Source organism: Haliotis rufescens, unplaced genomic scaffold (assembly GCF_023055435.1).
Source record: "Haliotis rufescens isolate VD_foot unplaced genomic scaffold, xgHalRufe1.0.p SCAF_1, whole genome shotgun sequence".
Lineage (NCBI taxonomy): Eukaryota > Metazoa > Mollusca > Gastropoda > Lepetellida > Haliotidae > Haliotis > Haliotis rufescens.
Genome location: NW_025963779.1, coordinates 6,168,732 through 6,188,920, shown reverse-complemented (window position 1 = coordinate 6,188,920; position 20,189 = coordinate 6,168,732). Strand labels below are relative to the sequence as shown.

The following is a 20,189-nucleotide window of genomic DNA, read 5'->3' as shown; positions in this document are numbered from 1 at the left end:
AGCAGCTTACGACATTCTGACCTTTTAATCACACCATGACCGGGTCTGGAGACGTCATTCTGCTACTGGAGCGTTGTTTTGCGCATATCACTTCTTATCAAGTTATCGTCGTCATGTCAAGCATGCATGTCTGCCGTTATCGATCTCGGGATACAGTGAGTTCTAATTACACGTTTAATACCACACCTGCTTCGCGTCGATGGATGAAGATTGGTTATAACCCTGGCTCAATGGAGAATGTGAAGGTGGGAAATTGAGCGTCATCATGCTGATTATAAGGAAGTGGAACTGGGAGAGCGTCGGGTACATGTAAATCTCTCAACGCCAATTACTATAGGGCAAACGGGAGCGGCGACACAGCTGGGCGTCGTTAGAGCAGACACTAGCATTCTTATCATTGTTAACACGCGCGTTTAAAATAATAAATAAGTTGCACATAACGCTGCTTTGTAAACAGTATATACGTTTTATCATGGCTTGAAACTTTGATGTAGGAGGAAAGCACAAGTTATACAGTTCTTTGTTTTTACCACGAACCCGGACAAACATAATCAGATTCGAACTCACGATCATAGCATTCTGGCACGACTAAGGGACGCAACTCTAAACAGCACTTTGCAGCTCGTTAGACAATACGGGTGATGATTGCATTGGTAAAGAGATAGGCTATTTATTTTTGCTAATTCCTGAAAAATAGAGTCAATGTATACTGAAATGATTTGATCAGTGCTCACTTCACAAGTACAAAAACGCGTACTTTTTCTACCCCATATCGACACACTCCGCTTACCACACACATGACATTATTATTCAGCGGTAAACTTGCATTGGCTGGCTATCCATAGGTGTATACTTTGCGGTTCAAAATACAGCTGTATTGATTAACATTAGCAATGGATACGCGTTGTAGCTTCCTCGGTGTACACTTCCATTGACGATCACTAGCTATAGACACGCGTTGTAGCTTCCTCGGTGTACACTTCTACTGACTATCACCAGCTATAGACACGCGTTGTAGCTTCCTCGGTGTACACTTCTATTGACTATCACCAGCTATAGACACGCGTTGTAGCTTCCTCGGTGTACACTTCTATTGACTATCACCAGCTATAGACACGCGTTGTAGCTTCCTCGGTGTACACTTCTATTGACTATCACCAGCTATAGACACGCGTTGTATCTTCCTCGGTGTACACTTCCATTGACGATCACTAGCTATAGACACGCGTTGTAGCTTCCTCGGTGTACACTTCTACTGACTATCACCAGCTATAGACACGCGTTGTAGCTTCCTCGGTGTACACTTCTATTGACTATCACCAGCTATAGACACGCGTTGTAGCTTCCTCGGTGTACACTTCTATTGACTATCACCAGCTATAGACACGCGTTGTAGCTTCCTCGGTGTACACTTCTATTGACTATCACCAGCTATAGACACGCGTTGTATCTTCCTCGGTGTACACTTCCATTGACTATCACTAGCTATAGACACGCGTTGTAGCTTCCTCGGTGTACACTTCTATTGACTATCACCAGCTATAAGATACATGATGAGTTTCTATCGGAATACACTTCTATTGATTATTATATATTATTATCAATAGCTACACGTTGTTTCTCATTAGTAGAATTGAATTATGTGTCCCAAGCAGTGGTTCACCGACCGTTGACGTTTATCAATTGCACCCAGCATTAGCCATTGCGTAGTAATCTCTCTTGAAAACATTTGTATCGATTGTTTATTGTCAATAATAACAGACAAACTAGTGTTATGGGCAACCGATTATTTCTTTTTCTAATATCTGTGTGTTGCTTTAGAGGAATCGATATTTTTTAATTATTAGTAATGACAAATCTCTGTTCTGAACACTAACCCGTCACACCAGGCTCCCTCCCATTCGGTGTCCCCCCAGGGATTTCGGACCCGGATCAGTTTGGCTGTTGAGTCTTGGTGAGGTATTTCCTCCACACCGGTTATGACGTAAGAATGGTTGGATATCATCCCCTTCCGGTCCTGCTCAGCCCGCTCTTCCTTGTCCTGTAGTACAGTCACGACAAGTTAGCAATAAATAAAGTAAAAATTTAATCAAATACATTCAATCAAATACTTGGCGTAATTTGTTATTGAAATCGATCTACGGTCGTATGCTTACATGTGACCTTGTTTGTTAGTTGTTCAACGCCGCATTCAGCAATATTTCAGCTTTATGACGGCGGTCTGTAAATAATCGAGACTGGACCAGACAATCCAGTGATTGATGTCATGAGCATCGACCTACGCAATTGGGATACGAAGACATGCATCAATCAAGTCAGCGAGCCTGAGCACCCGATTTCATTAGTCGCCTCTTACGACAAGCATGGGTTACTGAAGACCTACATTGTATTCTAACCCGGATCTTCACGTGTAACCTGCCAACGCTAGAAGTGTCGCGATTCACCGTACAATCTATAATGGCGATATTCTGTGACGTATTATAGAAATACACGATATGAGTACATGTAAGGGTGACATGTAAATGGTATGATGTATAGCAAGACACTGTTTTATAAAATATCTCGTATCTGCTAAATGTGTTTCCGTTCGGCTTCTATTAATATTCATGAATGAACGAAATATTTCCTTAATGGGTCAAGTGTCAAGTTTTCATTTATCGTATCGTGTATTTCGCGACACGAAGTGAATCGTTACAGTTTTTTTTATCAATGTACAACCTATTTGCTCCATGAGACTGGTGACTTACAACACTGAGACAACCAATCACAGCACCGCACTGGAAAGCAGCCCGGATGAGATAAAACTCGTGTTCGCGGAGATCAGAAGGATTGTACCACTCGGCCAAACCCCCAGTCAGGTCGGTGAAGGCGTCGGCTTCGAACCCATACTCCAGAGCCTCATAGGACTGGTTCATCCTGTAATGAACCATTACGTTGTGACATGTTTAACCTAATGTAACCTTTTTTCTTAAAATAGGTTTGCCCCAAACTATATACATACAATGGAGACCAAATAAAACTAAGCAATAGATCAACTGTGTATATATTTCAATATATACTTGAATATTAGATTTGACCAAAACATTATAAACGTTATCTAAATGTTACCAGGATGAAAACACAGCACAATTAAGGTCCAAAACACAACTATGGTATCAAATACATCACCAGCGAATAACCATTTCTTGTTTGTTTAATTTGTAACCACATTCAAACATTGGAGTGTACTATGGTATCAAATACATCACCAGCGAATAACCATTTCTTGTTTGTTTAATTTGTAACCACATTCAAACATTGGAGTGTACTATGGTATCAAATACATCACCAGCGAATAACCATTTCTTGTTTGTTTAATTTGTAACCACATTCAAACATTGGAGTGTACTGTGGTATCAAGTAGATCACCTGCGAATAACCGTTTCTTGTTTGTTTCTTTTGTAACCACGTTCAAACATTGGAGTGTACTATGGTATCAAGTAGATCACCAGCGAATAACCGTTTCTTGTTTGTTTCTTTTGTAACCACATTCAAACATTGGAGTGTACTATGGTATCAAGTAGATCTCCAGCGAATAACCGTTTCTTGTTTGTTTCTTTTGTAACCACGTTCAAACATTGGAGTGTACTATGGTATCAAATACATCATCAGCGAATAACCATTTCTTGTTTGTTTAATTTGTAACCACGTTCAAACATTGGAGTGTACTATGGTATCAAATACATCACCAGTGAATAACCATTTCTTGTTTGTTTAATTTGTAACCACGTTCAAACATTGGAGTGTACTATGGTATCAAGTAGATCACCAGCGAATAACCGTTTCTTGTTTGTTGAATTTGTAACCACGTTCAAACATTGGAGTGTACTATGGTATCAAATACATCACCAGAGAATAACCATTTCTTGTTTGTTTAATTTGTAACCACGTTCAAACATTGGAGTGTACTATGGTATCAAATACATCACCAGCGAATAACCATTTCTTGTTTGTTTAATTTGTAACCACGTTCAAACATTGGAGTGTACTATGGTATCAAATACATCACCAGTGAATAACCATTTCTTGTTTGTTTAATTTGTAACCACGTTCAAACATTGGAGTGTACTATGGTATCAAATACATCACCAGCGAATAACCATTTCTTGTTTGTTTAATTTGTAACCACGTTCAAACATTGGAGTGTACTTTGTCTTTTGCCCGGCAGCCTTTTATCATGACGTCACTAACATCGGATGGTTACAAAACAATATGTGTCGTTAACGATGTTCCATCCTACCCCGAGGTGTACATCACTGTTTTTGTCATCAGAAACAGGTCTGCCTAAACATGACACATACCGTTGTGATATAGCTGGCATAAAACTCTCTACTGAGTGCAACAACGATTATTCACATATACCCGTGAACATGACCGAATACATCATCAGATGTCAACAATATTTCGCAAGATTTGAAATTTTCAAACATGGGGCCTATCGCATATTAAATAGATGTCTTGTTTCATAGAGAGTTTTGTTGCCATGTTATACGTCAAGCAAGACCTTTATAAAACTGCTTACTTGGCATAAGCTTTCTCCACAAGAGACACCCAGAATTCGTCAGGGTCTGAAGAGTGGGCAAAGAGGATCTTGCCTTCCACGGTGGGGAGCAGGTCGTCAATGTACACGTCCACCCACTGGCCGAACTGCCAGAACTTGCAATGGAACCTTCCGTCATAGCGAGATGTGCCGAATGTATTGTCTTCAGGGATGATCTGAAACAAACACGACAATATGTACGTTTTAGCGCAATATAAAAATATCAATGGAAGAAGATATAGCTTTACTAATCTTCAAAAGTGAGATCGTATATAACTGTGTGTATGAACAGTAGTTCGTTTCCCGAACATAGTACCGACATGGTATTCAAATTGCGGTGTTTTCGTATGATATATCAAACATGTTACAAAGCCATTTTCTGAAGTCCCAAAGTCAACGTTTTGGATTTGTGACCTCTATTTGTTACAATTGCTATGAATGTTATACCGTGGGTAGCCAAGTCTTAAGGAAAATAAATCAAATTATATTTTATATATGTATTTATATGGTGGACATTTCCGAATTTGACGCATCAGTGACAAAATTATGTCCGGATGCAATTCCCTATTTTGACGTGTACCATATGTTCCCGTGCTCTAAGATGAACAGTTTACTTGCCTGTGCATGTGTTTGTTATGTTTACCACCGGTGAGACAGGATATGCTCACCTTTTCGCGAACACCTGGTATCATCATTATTTGATTCATAAAAACATGCTTATTATTTTGTCAGAATCGTAGAATTTCCTATGATTATGGAATGAGAGTTTGGTTGCCTTAAAACCAAATTCATGGGAATTTTAATCGTTTCATTTCTGCATAGGACCTGTCCTTAAGAGTGTTATTAGTGCCAGGCTATATAATTGGCTATGAGTAAATAAACATTGGAACATGTGACCTCATGTTAAACGCACCTTGAGTTACATAAAATTCACAGATTAAGAGGTCGCAGAGACCACGAGTAATTCCTACATTCTATAAATATATGTGTCTCATGACAATGTCTTCACACTGGTTTGTGAGAGAGCGAGGTTTTACGCCAACTGCACACAACTGCATTGTTTGTTATCCAGAAAGAGAATGTCCACAATAACGGTTTCCCCATAAAATAAACACCCTGTACTCTGTTCTTTTTTATTGTTTAATGATGGTTTTCATTTTATGATTCAATACACTAATATTCTGATAGAGACTCAACCGTCAAGTTGTCTGTTTAACGGCAACACAAACCAAATAAAATTGTTAAACAGAATGTGAAAACGGATAGCTTCTGTGTTGTTGCCATGGATCACTAAAACGATTACTTCCTGGTGCAATATCATATTGGTTATGTTTAATATCCGTAATTGACGTTTTCTGCGTCGGGTGCAGCTGGCACATGGCTATCTCTGTTTGTTTAGATTTGTCTGGTGTTGACGTTGGGTTATTGCAGAGCAGTCCACACACTACATGTGTTTAATGGGTGGTGTAATCACTGGCTCACGTCAAGCCATCAACATGAAATTGTGTTTCGTGACAAAACAATGACTATGTTCACATGGCAGCAATTGAAAAACAATACTTCATCCGAACCATGGACAACACCCAACTGTCATTGTATCGATTCTTACACAACACTGTAATTACCCATCTTTACACATATCGATGAAAACTCCATCTATGTAACCAAGACTGCAAGTCATTATTACCAATGAACGACATCAAGGTATGTGGACATCAGTGCGGGCAGGTTGATGAGACAGACATTGTACTGATGTGCCTCGCTAACACATGGAGCCGAGCTATGACGAGCCGAAATCCGAGTCTTGCCCCCTCGAAAGGTTTTCAGCGTAGGAGTTTGATTAGGTTCGTAGGAGTCTGTTGCTTTGTTTCCAATGCATTCAATCTCCGGATCAGTCCACAATATGTGTCATCTCTAATCAAGAACTGTTCCTGTTCTGCCTGTGCTTAACTATATGCGTCGTGATCGGCAAGTTTGTTAACACCACCCCTCGACTATTGCGGGAAATGCATCCACTAATTATTATTTACTTTCAAATCTTGAAATAACCATTCATAATGGTCTTGACGGATAGACGTAGCACGCTCATTACTCAATGTAGACACTATATTAAAGCATGTAGCTGAGGGACCGACCGTTTGAATGTTCGAAGATGGGTATCTGTGCAGCTGCAAAAACATATATGTTTTAAAAAAAAATAAAACTATGATTTAAAACAAATTTATAAAAACGTGCAACACAATTTCTTTGTATTCAACAGTCTGAGGTATAATTTTTTTTTGAGACAGTTTATTTTTCGGTAAATTTCCAGCATCCTCCGATATGGTCTCAGTTCCGTTAAATCCTACTCCCTCACCAGTCAGTTGTTCCACTGTGTTTTTTTAGATAGATGTGAAATATGCAGTGACTGTTAAAGTGCAAGACGTCACTACACTACCCGGACAAACTGTGGAGAGCAAAACAATAAATCCTTCTGACTTTTATCACAATTATATAATTGATTTATACCTGATTAATACAGTATGAGACTAAAGGAGAGGCGGGAAGCTAGTGACTGATGTAATGTTTTATTCCTTGTTACCAATTGTGTCTACCAACGTTTCAAGACTAAACATCACTCCATTCTTTGCATGAAAGTTATCAGAGCAAATATACTATCCCTTTAGTGGCATTAGATGCAGTCGACATTAAAGGATGTCCAGAGAAAATATACGGCATTGGCCATCTTTCAATGCAAGAATCTGCAAACGTCAATAAACTGAGTCTGTTTCCGGTATCCCAAAGACGATGCCGGAGCCATGGTCACAAGAAAGGAAGAAGGCCAACTCATATCACTGATTAGGCAGATCTGTTGCCAATCTCCTCTAAAATCCAGACTATATTTTGTGTTGTTATAAGAAATCAAACGACTCGAGCATCATTTGTAGATGGATGGGTCGACCAACAGAAAGAGTCATCAGTATCGAGTAGCAATTATAGTTCTTGACATTGCTTTAAAATGTTTCCTATACGAGCACCATCAAAGTTGTTCAATGAAAGGAAGGTGTTGCAGAACGTGGACTTTGAAGGTTGTGATGTTAATTCCACTGCTAATGGCTGGCAAGATGCATCATACTGCTACCACATGTCACTCTCTTTTGTTGACAATAATAACCATTGTCAGTTATTCTTCGTATGTTCTCAAATTATCACTGAAAATTTTAACTGATCCCGACCATTTTTAACAAAGGGTATGCACTTCTACCTTCTGGCCAGCGATCTTTTATCACATCAAGCATCCGTCTCTTAAATGATTGTACTGTACTTGAACGTCTGTCTTGTTTTAGTCTCTTTGTTCATCATGTTAGTTTATTTATGCAGTTGGAATCGTATACTGTTATTGTCGCTTTTATTTGCACTATGGATCTTGTGTGTTAACTTTGATTACTAAATTATGTAAAACAACTTCTGGGGCGGTTTTGCTTTGAGTATGGCGGATTGTTTAAGTCCACATCCTTTAACATTGAGAGGACTCTTGCCAGTTACCTGTATGATCATGTCATGGCCCTCTGACATTTAACGCAATATCACATGAGGGTTATTATCGTTAAAATGTCATCGCTTTCTGACTGGTTTGTGTTTTAAGTGCCATCACTTCATATGAAATATAAAGCACTCCAAATGTCAGATGGCTTAATGATAAAGCGATAGAGAAATCGGGTAATACAGGGGAGGTAGTTGTCCAATAGTCATGTAGATGGAGGAAAAGATAAATGGAGTGGATGAGGCTGACCTGCCTATTATCTTCTAATCGTTTGTCAAGTTCTTGGTCATAACTAATCTCCTCGGAAGGATGCTTTACAATAATGGATTCAAAACTACAGCTTATTATGAGACATGTATCCCATGTGACCTTTTCCCAGTATCATTAGGGTGAATAACCACAACATGGAATAGTCTAACTAAGCCATTGTGTGAGCTCATGAATGAATGGCGTGCTACTCTGGTCCTTGATGCTGAAACCAGTGGATGATAACGCAATGATCTGTCCCAACTCTTGTGTTTCTGAGACAATCTGTTACAGCCAGGATGAGGGGGAATTACCGCTGAACTAGTTACATTCCGTGGGTGTTTGTTTAATGTGGGATGGAAGCCTAAAGAAACGCCGTTTTATCATTTATCATTTGAATTTACAAACAGGATTAGGCACACGTTTATGTAGATTTCTCAAAGTGAGGACACGGAAGGCGAATGGCAGTGTTTTGGTATTTCATATTTCCCCAACCCAGTAATGATTTATCTGATGGCACATCTTTGTATGAGATACCATTCTGTTGATCTAGCGAGTATATTGTTGCCGTTAATGTCTTTGCCGAGCATTTGTAGAATAACATGTGAGTAAACCATTCCCGGTCTGTAAATGAAATTGAAATAGATATTTTAAATAAATAATGATAATGACACGTGCCACGAGCTCTCTGTTATGCTTCTGCAACCCATGATTGTCGTAAGAGGTGATTAATGGGTATGGGTGGTCATACTCGCTGATCCCAATTACGTAGATCGATGCTCACATGATGTTAATCACTGGATTGTCTGGTCCAGACTCAGTTATTTACAGAATGGCGTCATAAAGCTGGAATATTGCTGAGTGTGGCGTTAAACATCATACAACAAACAAAACTCTATCATAGCATATATAAGCGGCCTTTAAGAAGAAAAAGAAGTAATAAAAAAGTATTTAAAAAGGTAGTGATTCACTAAACACTGATATTTTAATGGCATTTACATTGACTTCACAACACAAGACTATCTTGTCGTGCAGGATTTACACGTTATACATAACAATTTTTTTTTTTTTACCAACTACCATCATCTCTTTGACAAACAAGTAGGTGTACAGCATCTCCCTGTGCGTGCCTTGTCCAATCATGCAACTTCGTGGGAGGCCAAAATATCAATAATACAGTAGAGAGAAGGTCTCCTTGCCGAAGGGGTCTGTATTGATTATGTCCCTGGTAATGGTCATGTGTACGTAAATATAGCAGTGCATCCCCCACATTAAGGTGAAATTGGCATCCATGTTGTGCTTTAGTTTTGGTAACAGTGGAAAGAAAATCGCCCGCATTATCAAATATACCGATTAACGAATCATGGATACGGGTAATGCTCTTTTGAAGACGTTCGCAGAAAAATCATCCGACAGGCACGGTTTACGGACTGTCGGTGTCCGAACCAGCTATAGGCTTCACTGTGTGTAAGAGTTAATTCTTTGATAAAAAAAATGAATGAATAAGCGTTTCATCTAATCATACTTTATGCCAGACATTTCCAAATTTGACGTATTCATGCCAAAATCATTGTGTGAAACAATTCCCTATATTTGAGCATATGTTCCCGTCTTCTTTACAGTTGAACAGTTGACTTGCCTTTCCATGTGTTTGTGCAGAATGCCACCAGTGGGGCTGGATGCGCACACCTTTTCACGAACACTTGGTATCGGCACTATTTCATAGTGATTCATAAACATATTCGTGACGAAGTCGGAATCGTACAATGGACTCTGTTTTCAGTAAACACTTCTGGTGATGGTGAAAATGGTTTTGTCGCTTGTATTTAGAGTAAGATGTCGCTCAGCTTTCTCGCGAAATATAGTTTAAGTTTATATTACTTAATGACCCCGAGATGCTCCAACAAAGGCATTAACTTCAAATTTCGGCAATCCATTCGTCTTGAAGAACACCATATAGTCTGTACGTACAAACGTGCTTGACTTTGTTGTATAAAGGACATCCTACAAGACACATGGCAACCCTCCACACATTGTGCGTCCATCATGCGACATTTATGCAGTTGTTTGATCAAGGCTGCAGCACAATTCAAGGCCTCCGTAATGTTTTCATGAAGATTTATGGTACACATGTGAAGGACACTACCGAATTTGACGATCAGTGACAAAAATTATGTCCGATTCAATTCCCTATTTTGACTTGTACCTTATGTCCCGGGTGATTTCAGGTGAACAATTAACTTGCCTTTGCATGTGTTTGTGACGGGTGCCACCTGCGGGGCAGGATACGCTAAACTTTTCGCGAACACATAAATATCAACACTATTTTATTGTGATTCATAAACAAATACACATGTAGTTGGAATGGTACAATAGACTGTTTTCGGCAGAGATAGCTTATGAATATGGAAACTGCTTTGGCGTTTTTATTTTCAATGAAGCATCAGTCACATCATGTTTCAGTCCACAGTAACACTGTATTGTGTCGACAATGCAATAGGTCAACTACGTCAAATGACCAGCGTGGATATGTCCGAGTCATTTCAACCATGTTATGTGCCAGCTACGCCACATGCCAGCTTCATACGTCAAGTATATTTAAAGTGAACCAAACTTTCATGTACTATGCTAGCATTGTATATCTAAAAACCTGACTCTAGTTTGTTTCTGTTCATAACTAAAAACAAGTATTCAAATATCTACTAGCATGCAACCAAACAATAAATTCCACTTATGAATACAGTGTGGTAAGCAAACTCTCGGTGCCTCCCGCCGCGAAATGCGTGTTTGTTAAAAGTGAACCTAAACCCTATTCACTCACTCGTTACTACGGCTCTCGTTCAAGAATAGTGCTGTCTGAATTATTGAATGAAAGACGTTGTTGGCACGATCTCACGTCGACAAGAAATCAATGCGATAACTTGTTTACATGAAATGATGAAAGCATTTTATTTTATTTTATTTTTGCTATTTCCATGTTCTGCAAGTTTGCTTTAACGATTTGGGCGTTTTGATTCTAATTTGGGTGAAACCCAATATGATTTCTAAAGATTCATTTTGATTTAATCCAATTTTAATCAAAATTACCATTTGGCCAAACAATTTGAATGCTCATTACACATTGTGTGAGAATGCTCTGGACACATTTGAAGCATAAAGTAAAGTGGACACTTACGAGGGGCGATTGATAAATCCTGAGCCTCTCATATGAGGTTTTGACCTAAAGATACACTATTGCCAACGATGTTGGTGGGATTTTATCTCAGTTTCATAGGAGTCTTTCTCTAAGCTCCAAAACGTTCTCCCCACCTGCTATGACGTCATCGTTCGAGTCGAGGGGGTTCCAGCTGGAGCATGTTTCGTGTTTGGTAACAGATGGAAGTCTGGCGGAGGCTGATAACAAAAATAAGGTCTGGTGCTGAAGAGGTTTAAAGCCACACTCGTGGATTGTAGCCTCGGCAATGACTGATTGCATTGGCCTGATGAAAGAGCACACCTTTTCTCAGGTTCCCACGTCTCCCCGTAGTCTTATTTGCACCAAAGAGGAACATAATATGCTTCGTTTATTGTCTGGCCTTGTAGGCGATAGTCCCATGCTGACACCCTCGGGATCCTATAATCTTTCCAGCTGATGGGTATTTACCTTCTTTGGTAATGGTGATGTCGAATGCTTTCACTGTTTTGATCATGTTGGAAGAGGTGAATCGGGGTGTTATCCATAGACACAAATCGTTGGCAGAACCTTTCTGGATCAGCTTCAAAAATACCTAGATTATCTCTAGACATGTTGGTTGTTGCGGTCTTCATCAGATGTCAGAAGCTTTGAAACAAAACGAGCTGATAATTTCTTCATTTCTTCATAATCTCTTTTTGAAAATGCCTGCTGAACTAACACTGTGACACTCAGTCACTCGCCATATCGTTGGTTGTCTGGATCATTTCTGGCGTTGCTGACGTCACAGGCCTTCCAGGACTGGGGCCATTATCAAGCCTTTCACTGCCACGTTGCTACATTTCTGCCGATCTCAACGTTGGCACAGGAAAGGACACTCTTCCCTAGTGGTGTACTCATACCTTCATTGATTGTTGTTTGTCATTTTTTTCCAAAAGTCACAGATCCCTGCTTATTTTACTGACTTGTCACAGTAGAACAATTTGCTCTACTGACTAAGGTCAATATGTAAATATGCCTCTTTGATATCATGCAACAAACGATTTCACTATTACGCGGCTCCTTCTATGTGAGGCTCAGAACGTATGATTCAACCCTTGTGAGCTGTGATTTCTCATAGATCTGTTGCCATGTGCGACACCGACCTTGTCCATGAGCTGTGGTTTCTCCTAAAGGTGTTGCTATGTGCTACACTTACCTTGGCAATGAGCTGTTGTTTCTCCTAAAGGTGTTGTTATGTGCTACACTTACCTTGGCCATGAGCTGTGGTTTCTCCTAAAGGTGTTGCCATGTGCTACACTTACCTTGGCAATGAGCTGTGGTTTCTCCTGAAGGTGTTGCTATGTGCTACTCTTACCTTGACCATGAGCTGTGGTTTCTCCTAAAGGTGTTGCTATGTGCTACACTTACCTTGGCCATGAGCTGTGGTTTCTCCTAAAGGTGTTGCTATGTGCTACACTTACCTTGGCCATGAGCTGTGGTTTCTCTGCAATGGCAGACAGAGTTGAGAGGAACCAGCAGTCGTTCAGGTCACCCTGCTTCATGTCATGGCGGCTCGTGCCATCGGCTATCAAAGACGGCTTTCTAGAAAGTTCCTGGAAATAATCGTGAATGTGAATCTTGTCAGTCTAAAAATAATTCCATGTATATATTTGAATCTTAATCCAATTTAAAGCAACAACAGCAATTTTAAAGCCCATGTTATATTTATGAATGATTCTGTATCCGGTAAAGTGACATTATATTTGGTCAATAAACATATATTTGAATGTAGAGTATGTAATTATGACGTACCGATGGACGTTTCCAAGTAATCTTCTTTTCTATTTTCTTTTTTCGGAAGACTGATTTTAAGTTAGGGGGGAATTCTGGGTCGACGAACAACCCGCCTGAGGAAGACTGTGTAGATACAGGAACCTGGGAAAATAGAAAAATGGAAATGATGTATGTGTACTTATCGATCAGTACCAGATACAAATGGGTTATATTAAGCAGTGCGGTTATAAATAAATAATGAACGCAACAATTATCTGTTTATAAGCCATATCTTCAAAATGCTCAAAATATTGTCACATTACTATTCAGTGGAACAGTGCTACAGCAGCACATTTCGCGAACACCGGTGTTCCTTCCAGCATTCCATGTATACAAGTGTAGGGTGACACAAGTAGGTCTTAATATGGCTACGGTATCACGGTGCATTAACCGATATTCACCAGTTTATGTCATTATAAGTGCAGCTAAGTGATGCGTGTGCATGGTGGAATGGGAACTGAGTAGTCCAACAATATATACGTGGGGGGTAAGGCGGCTGTTATTATGGATTAATCATGGTTGTAGTCGTTGACGGTGATTACATCGGGGGAGAGTACTCAAGTGGACCATGTGAGCAGCATTAAATTATTTAAATTAAATTATGCATTTGTACAGCGCACTTTCATATTTATAAATGCTCAAATACGCTAAGACCATGACATATCTACATTATTAGCCCGGTCAATGGATCAGAGTGCGCTCGATTTTCATCCTCGGATCCCTGGGGAGTACACAGGATCGCGTGTCAGAACCCAGGTACCCCAGTGCACATTGTATCCATATGGAGAACGTTACCTCGTGGGTAGCGTACCCATGACGACACTGTATCTCTGTACACCCGGCTTGATCACGTGACGATTTGTAGGACGTATCTGTATGACCAGGTTCCCACGTGGGTGTCTACCTATATGGAACGTACCAACTCGTAGGATGTACTTATGTGTACGACAGACCATTAAATAGGACGTATCTATGTGTACTCCGCACCAACACGTTTGACGTACCAATGTGTACTCCGCACCAACACGTTTGACGTACCTATGTGTACTCCGCACCAACATGTTTGACGTACCTACGTGTATGTGTACTCCGCAGCAACACGTTTGACGTACCTATGTGTACTCCGCACCAACATGTTTGACGTACCTATGTGTACTCCGCACCAACACGTTTGACGTACCTATGTGTACTCCGCACCAACGCGTTTGACGTACCTATGTATGCTCCGCACCAACACGTTTGACGTACCTATGTGTACTCCGCACCAACACGTTTGACGTACCTATGTGTACTCCGCACCAACGCGTTTGACGTACCTATGTGTACTCCGCACCAACACGTTTGACGTACCTATGTGTACTCCGCACCAACGCGTTTGACGTACCTATGTGTACTCCGCACCAACATGTTTGACGTACCTATGTGTACTCCGCACCAACGCGTTTGACGTACCTATGTGTACTCCGCTCCAACACGTTTGACGTACCTATGCGTGCTCAGCACCAACACGTTTGACGTACCTATGTGTACTCCGCACCAACACGTTTGACGTACCCATGTGTACGCAGCACCAACACGTTTGACGTACCTATGTGTACTCCGCACCAACACGTTTGACGTACCTATGTGTACTCCGCACCATCATGTTTGACTTACCTTTGTGTACTCCGCACCAACATGTTTGACGTACCTATGTGTACTCCGCACCAACACGTTTGACGAACCTATGTGTACTCCGCACCAACACGTTTGACGTACCTATGTGTACTCCGCACCAACATGTTTGACGTACCTATGTGTACTCCGCACCAACTCGTTTGACGTACCTATGTGAGCAACGTACCCATGTTGACAGCGAGTTCCTGTGAACTCCTCCAACTGTATCAGAACACTGTCTATAACACCTTTTCCTAATCCTAGTAAGGAAATTTCTCTGGGAAAATATATATTCTCATTGTCTCATTAATGCAACTTGAATGTTTTGTATCAATAATCTATGCCTCTTAACATGCCTCGAGACACATAATCTAAACACGACGCACAGAAACAGAAGCTGAAAACGTTCAAATTAACGCTTGTCGTATTTCAAGAAGAAGTGCTGGCAATCAACCTATCAACGTTAAAGAATGACTTGTTTTGAAGTTGTTTATCTTTATAAAAATAACATGGTTATGGCTATTTTCCAATAAGTCATATTTCAAATGTTCTCGTCCTACGACCGTGTCACCAAGGTACTCGTTCCACACTGCTTGGAGAAAGATCAATATTTTATTGTCAATATTTAATATCCTTTCAGTTTGGCTGCAACCATTTCTAAAATCAATATCACAACATTTTCATTTCCTTGGGGCCGATAGTTGTCCTCATCACATCAACATGGAACATCATGTATGACATATTCTCACATTGGACATGACTACAACAGTTAATCTTTCTCAAAAACAGCAAATTAAATAATATATTGGCCAAAACATGGTGATATAAGATTTCATCTGAAATTATAAAGACTTCCGGTGTCTCTTATGACCTATATTTTCTTAACAATCCTTTCCTAATATGTTGCATGCGCTTGTGTGATTGGAATGTCTACGTCTATAGGCTGCCAGATGATCCATAACAAGGAAGAACTTAGTACCACAGTGCATACTAAGCACCATATATCACATCGTACACAGAATATGTATGGCCTATAGAGTATTTGCTACTACTATAGGCCTAAAAGTACGAGAGTTGTAGGGCATGTTTACTCAGAACACAGGAGAAACACAGATGGCCACGATCAGCTGCTTCTTGGTCGAATCCAAGAATTTGTTCCGAGTGAGAGAGCAAGGTACACAAAACGTTAGCGATATTCCAGCAATATCTCAGTGTGTTCGTCCATTGTACTGTAGTATATAGAATCAAACCCAGGCATTCGGTACTGACACTTTTACCCTCTCTATGTATATATGCAAGCATATAATATTGAGGCTTTAGCTAGTTTAAACACATACAATATCAGTTTGAACTATGAAACATATTCTTGCAATAATACGGGCAACAAACATCCACTATGTGTAATGTATTTGCGCCCGCCAATTATCATAACGTGAAATAGTAAATGAATTATTTTCTATTATCTATATACACTTTGTAGGATTATGAAAATATGAGATGTCATAATTACTGAAAACAATGTGGGAAGTCCGCTGTCTTGGTGTCCCCTATTATGATAATGCTGGTATGAATTAAACAGCTTATTTACCTTTCTAAAATAACGTCCGTACATAACTAACATGCACACATGAACAACAACAATAAATTGTGTCTGTAAGAGTGTGCATATGTCAGAACACATGAAATTACTTCCTCTGCAGCCCATAACATCACATATGAAACCTGCCTAGGTTACAGTGACTTTGGAACTGACACATTGAACCTACAGTTCGACACAAGGCTATCAATCAACTTCCTGTAATAGTTGTTTAGAATATATCATGTCAGTCTGACGTAAGGATGTAATAAAACGAAACCCCTGGCATTAAACTACTGGTGTACAATTACGCTGCCAACATTTATCATTCAAGGATTCTATATTTATCATTTAAGGCAGTGTTATCTCAACATATGACAGCATGATTGCTTTTAGTTCCCATCTAACGTCTGTCTAACATAATACATAACGACGCCGAGACCTCCAAATCCACCTGTTCCATCCATGCGGCGACCATCATTACTTCAATGCAATGCTCCAATACGTGAAGAAGACATCACTCGAATCTGTTCCGGAATATACAGATTCGAGAGATGGGAGTGGGTGAGTAGGTTTTAACGCCGCTTTGAAGAGGAAAGCCCGAAGTGATGCAGGTTCCAGTTTACCACACGAGCACGGGTATGGTGCTGACAAAACTAGAAACATAATCGGGGCGAACCGGGATTCGAACCCACAAACACAGGTTTCTAGCGTGATGCTTGACCACTAAACCTTAGGTGTCAGCCCGATCTGTCGACACATGAAAAATATGTTTTTGCTAACCGTCGACAAAAGAAATTACCCGGCCTGTCGCCATGGTATGGTCACTTAACCGTGACAATGTTAATTAACTGATGAGAATGCTTTCTTAGTGATTACTGATGGCTATTGTCTCGTAAAATGAGTAAAGGGATTAAGTTAAAGAGAATATTTTTCTTAAATAATTGTTAAGAAAAGTAAGACTATATTTGACTTATGTGAGTAGGAAAATTAATCTTTTGGGTATTAACATGAAAAGAATGTAATTAAATATCCGGAGTAGAAGGAGAAAAAAACGGAAACAGAAAAGAAAATTTAGTAATTATTTCATGTGATAATAGGAGTAGAAGGATTATCGGAATGCTGTTTGAAACATTTAGCATTTGGGTATATATAACAGATCATTAAAATGTGGTCACCATTGTCAAAATGGCAAATGCTATGGTGCATGTTACACTGATAGACAACAGTAATGGAGGTCAGAATCTTTACCACAATGGATTTAAGTACAGAGCCAAAAGACGCAGAGCTCAGAAAACATACTGGAGATGTACAGATGCCCACTGCCCATCGTACCTGGTGACACAATACAACGTGCTGAATGCGGTCGGTCAAGGTCACAACCACCCTGCTATCCCTTTTCTGACTGAAGTTGATACGTTCAAGTCAAAGCTCCATGGCGTCGCACACAGAAGCTAGGCCTTGCGACAGACTACAGGTCAGACGATGCATCATCGATGCTCGGATTCGATCCTTGAAGGCCGATCTTCTTGCCGATAGACTTACCGAGTTAAACTACACAGACCATGTGTCAGAGCTGCTGTATCTTGGCTAATTTGGCTAAACATTCAAATGGATGGACTTTATGAATGGACTTTATGAATGATCCATTTCTCACATTTTACTTTTTGTGTGATATTGTATGAAAATATGTTGGCCATATGATATATATGCATGTTGTTATATTGACTGAATAAATTAATATAATGTGTACTACATATCCCGCACTCTGTTGTTAATTGCTTTGTTAGTCTCGGGAACACCGTGAAATCACTCATGTGTGACATCATCTCAATTTCCTGGACTGTCGACACATATTTGGACTGATTATTTTGCTATTGTCGACAGTCCGGGCATGGTCCAAGGCATATCAGACTAAGTCCGAGTGTACCCGAGGGTAAGAATTATCTCATACAAACCTACTTGAGAACCCAATGTAACATGAGTAAAATATGTATGTGTTTACTCATCAATTACTTATATATACTCAGACATCAAGCTTTATCAACCTATATTATACCCTTGTTCTTAACATTACTGCCCATCGACGTCCAAGTTGATTAACCAATTCATCAATATTTCAATGTATGTCAATACCAATGTGCTGATACAATTAATTGGTAGGAATTGGAAGGAGCTACTCTGTTCACAATTCTTGGTCATAAATAACGTAAATCAGTAAAGGTTACGTCGTGTTGTGAATACCATCTTGACCAACACGTGTCACACCATTACTAGTCTATCAGCCCGGCAAAATTTTGGTACCAAACAGGGGGCAAACTGTGACCGGTTTAAAATTGAAGGTAATGCTATCTATATGTAGAATAAATATGATAGCATTTGAAATCGAGTAGCTTTGCATGTTTTTTAAAAGTTCTTTTGAAGGTCTCCAAAGTTGGCACAGGAAAATGGCCAGTACAATATGTTGTCCGGTGAGTAGTATATAATTCACTTCTTTGTTTACTTTCTGTCTTGGTGTTTGGACCATAGCAACAGTAAGTAATGAATATAAGTGATCATATTTCAACCTATCAGGGGTAAGTTGCTGTTTTGGCTGTTGCATATACTACTATACATCTTACCAATAAAAAAGGGAGCCAAAAATTGCTTTGCAGACACAGTATATAAGTATACCGATTAGTCAAATATGGGTGCCCGGCTGACAGACTATACTGCATGTCACGCTTTCATAATTCTTACTTTTCTAATCCAATATGGGCATTGGTAGCTTCGCGGTTACAGGATCTTAAAGCGTTTCTCTTTCATACCGAATGCCCGCTGTCTTCAGATCACACAGTCCCCCCAACTCAATATCCGGCGGACATTGTTTACTGGGATAATTAGCCCCGGACATTTATACCGGATGTGTCGAATGTCGTAGAACTCGGTGACAATGTCCCAGGACCACTATTCCTTGGGTACCAATGTCAGAGACTAGGAGCTATAATGTGTTATCAGTTTCGTTTTCTGTTCAAGTACACAATCGCCTAGTCGTTTTGAATCAATGCCAGGCCAAACAAAACTAACACTTCAAGTTATATTATTCTCATGTATATAGAATATAAACACACGAAGTGATGTTTTTCTAACTGAACTCGGATTAGACAGAACTGGTATGTGAGGCAATCTTTTCACTAATATTTTTTACAGCATCTACTGTCATCTACTCCTGTAGATTTATTAATTAAATCAAAATGGCGTACCCATTTAACTAGTGATGTATTTGGGCGTATCCTGTTTGTTTTTTCTTACGGTGTTACAGAGTACGGCACCATAACAACTCTTACATGACATAGGTCAGGGTGCCGTTGTACAAAACAACCTTAGCACTACGACTGTTGTTCGCCCATGTTAAGGTTTGGGAGTTACGATCACCTTAGCGCTAAGATCGCGTTGTACAACGGCACCCAGTACTGATATACAAAGGGTACACAGTACAATGTGACTGATTATACAGAAGCCTGATGCCGCTATATTTTGTCAGATTATCGCTATTTTAGTTCCCCGATACGTCCAGGGGTGTGAGTGAATACTTTACGCCGCTTTTAGCAAATCCCAGCAATATCAGGGCGGGGGAGACCAC

At 39.9% G+C, this 20,189-nt stretch overlaps 1 protein-coding gene across 2 annotated transcripts in view; it reads right to left on the bottom strand.

The window, feature by feature from the left end:
* Positions 1-20,189, bottom strand: part of LOC124136697 (calpain-2 catalytic subunit-like) — a 39,003-nt gene that overhangs the window by 8,554 nt on the left and 10,260 nt on the right. Inside the window, exons 3-7 of one of the 2 annotated variants that reach the window (XM_046502694.2) lie at positions 13,315-13,437; positions 12,984-13,115; positions 4,562-4,755; positions 2,748-2,916; positions 1,878-2,041 (exon numbers count right to left, since the gene is read on the bottom strand). In XM_046502694.2, the coding sequence (XP_046358650.1) occupies positions 1,878-2,041; positions 2,748-2,916; positions 4,562-4,755; positions 12,984-13,115; positions 13,315-13,437 (782 nt within the window). Of the gene's footprint in view, positions 1-1,877; positions 2,042-2,747; positions 2,917-4,561; positions 4,756-12,771; positions 12,790-12,983; positions 13,116-13,314; positions 13,438-20,189 lie in introns of those variants that run through there. The other variant, XM_048400164.1, reaches the window with a different exon arrangement.